Source organism: Caloenas nicobarica, chromosome 30 (genome assembly GCF_036013445.1).
Source record: "Caloenas nicobarica isolate bCalNic1 chromosome 30, bCalNic1.hap1, whole genome shotgun sequence".
Classification (NCBI taxonomy): Eukaryota; Metazoa; Chordata; class Aves; order Columbiformes; family Columbidae; genus Caloenas; species Caloenas nicobarica.
Window position 1 is genome coordinate 1,621,744 of NC_088274.1, and position 1,981 is coordinate 1,623,724.

General features: G+C 52.9%; 1 protein-coding gene across 1 annotated transcript; it reads left to right on the forward strand.

The window, feature by feature from the left end:
• Nucleotides 1–729: 729 nt before the first annotated feature.
• LOC135999908 (olfactory receptor 14J1-like) lies at nt 730–1,635 on the forward strand (the record flags this gene model as incomplete). The annotated part of the gene is made up of 1 exon (XM_065653482.1): nt 730–1,635. A coding segment is annotated over exon 1 (906 nt), but the record flags the coding sequence as incomplete, so codon positions are not given.
• Between the last annotated feature and the right edge of the window lie 346 nt (nt 1,636–1,981).

The following is a 1,981-nucleotide window of genomic DNA, read 5'->3' on the forward strand; positions in this document are numbered from 1 at the left end:
TGTTGTGGCCTGAGGTGCATCCTTCTGCTCTCAGCAGTGCCTGGTGGCTTTTCAGGGTAACACGGCAGTGTGATCAGCCTCCGTCTCAGAAAGGTGCCAGCCCAGGGCAGCTGGAGCAAGACAGAGGGACAGAGCAGCTGCCCTCACTCTGCACTGACCCACAGGCATTCTCCTGCCTTGCAGGACTCACTCTGTTCTCCCTGAGTGCAGCAGAAATGCTGAGGGTTTCTGACACCCAAGAACACTCTCCAGGGGAATTTCAGGATTGGACTAGATGATCTTTCGACGTCTGTTCCAATCTCTAATACTCTGTAACTCAGTGAAGCTGTAAAAACCTGAAGCTGAAAACATTTCAAAATTCATTTTACCGTCCTGTTTCATTCTCGGTGATAGCGCAGATGCTGACAGGCCCTTCTTCACCAGCAGCAGTTTCAGATGACAACTTCGAACCCCAGGACTGGCCCCTGCCCCCCGTTCCCATGACCCCCTGCTGCAGAGCAGGGCTGACTCCTGGGCAGCCAGCGGGCACAGGCCCTGTTCCTCACGGCACCTCCAGCCAGCACCACCCAGGGCTCAGCCACGGAGCTGAAGGAAGGCCTGGAAAAGGACAAGGGGGTGTGGAGCAGGGGAGGGTGTGTGAGAAATGGCTTTGATTTTGCTCAGAGAAGTCTCCCCTAACGTGTTACTTTCATTCCCTCCTCTGACAGTGTCCATGCCCAGAGCCAGCAAATGTCCAACAGCAGCTCCATCACCCAGTTCCTCCTCCTGGCATTCTCAGACACACGGGAGCTGCAGCTCTTGCACTTCTGGCTCTTCCTGGGCATCTACCTGGCTGCCCTCCTGGGCAACGGCCTCATCATCACCACCATAGCCTGTGACCAGCACCTGCACACCCCCATGTACTTCTTCCTGCTCAACCTCGCCCTCCTCGACCTGGGCTCCATCTCCACCACTGTCCCCAAGTCCATGGCCAACTCTCTGTGGGACACCAGGGCCATCTCTTACACAGGATGTGTTGCACAGCTATTCTTGTTTCTCTTCTCCATTTCAAGAGAGTATTTTCTTCTCACAATCATGTCCTACGACTGCTACATTGCCATCTGCAAACCCCTGCACTACGGGACCCTCCTGGGCAGCAGAGCTTGTGTCCACATGGCAGCAGCTGCCTGGGCCACTGGGTTTCTCACTGCTCTGCTGCACACGGCCAATACATTTTCACTGCCACTGTGCAAGGGCAATGCCCTGGACCAGTTCTTCTGTGAAATCCCCCAGATCCTCAAGCTCTCCTGCTCAGATGCCTACATCAGGGAAGCTGGGCTTCTTGCACTTGGTATATTAGTAGTATTTGTGTGTTTCATTTTCATTGTGCTGTCCTATGTACAAATCTTCAGGGCCGTGCTGAGGATCCCCTCTGAGCAGGGACGCCACAAAGCCTTTTCCACGTGCCTCCCTCACCTGGCCGTGGTCTCCCTGTTTGTCAGCACTGGTGCATTTGCCTACCTGAAGCCCCCCTCCATCTCTTCCCCATCAGTGGATCTGGTGGTGTCAGTTCTTTACTCTTTGGTGCCTCCAGCAGTGAACCCCCTCATCTACAGCATGAGGAACCAGGAGCTCAAGGGTGCTCTGAGGAAACTGATGACTGGATTATTTTCTGAAGCAGTAAACTGCCCATCATCTTCTGCATAACAGTTACAGTGTAAATTGTTGCAAGCCCAGCCCGTTTTCTGTATTTTATGTTGCCGCTTGTGGTTTTTCACTTGATAATATTGTCATCCCCTTTCCAATTCACTGTCTTCTTTGTTTACTGAGGGGCTGTGTAAATGAGCAGCTTTGCTGTATCTGTGTTTAAACAAATTAAAAGGCCTCACAGACTCTAGTTTTTACTGAGATCCTTTCACCAAGTTGTGTTTGGAGCTGCAGGGACAGTTCCTGTGCATGGGTGGAGGGGAAAAGAGTCCAGCCTGGCAGCCCTGCCAGGGAG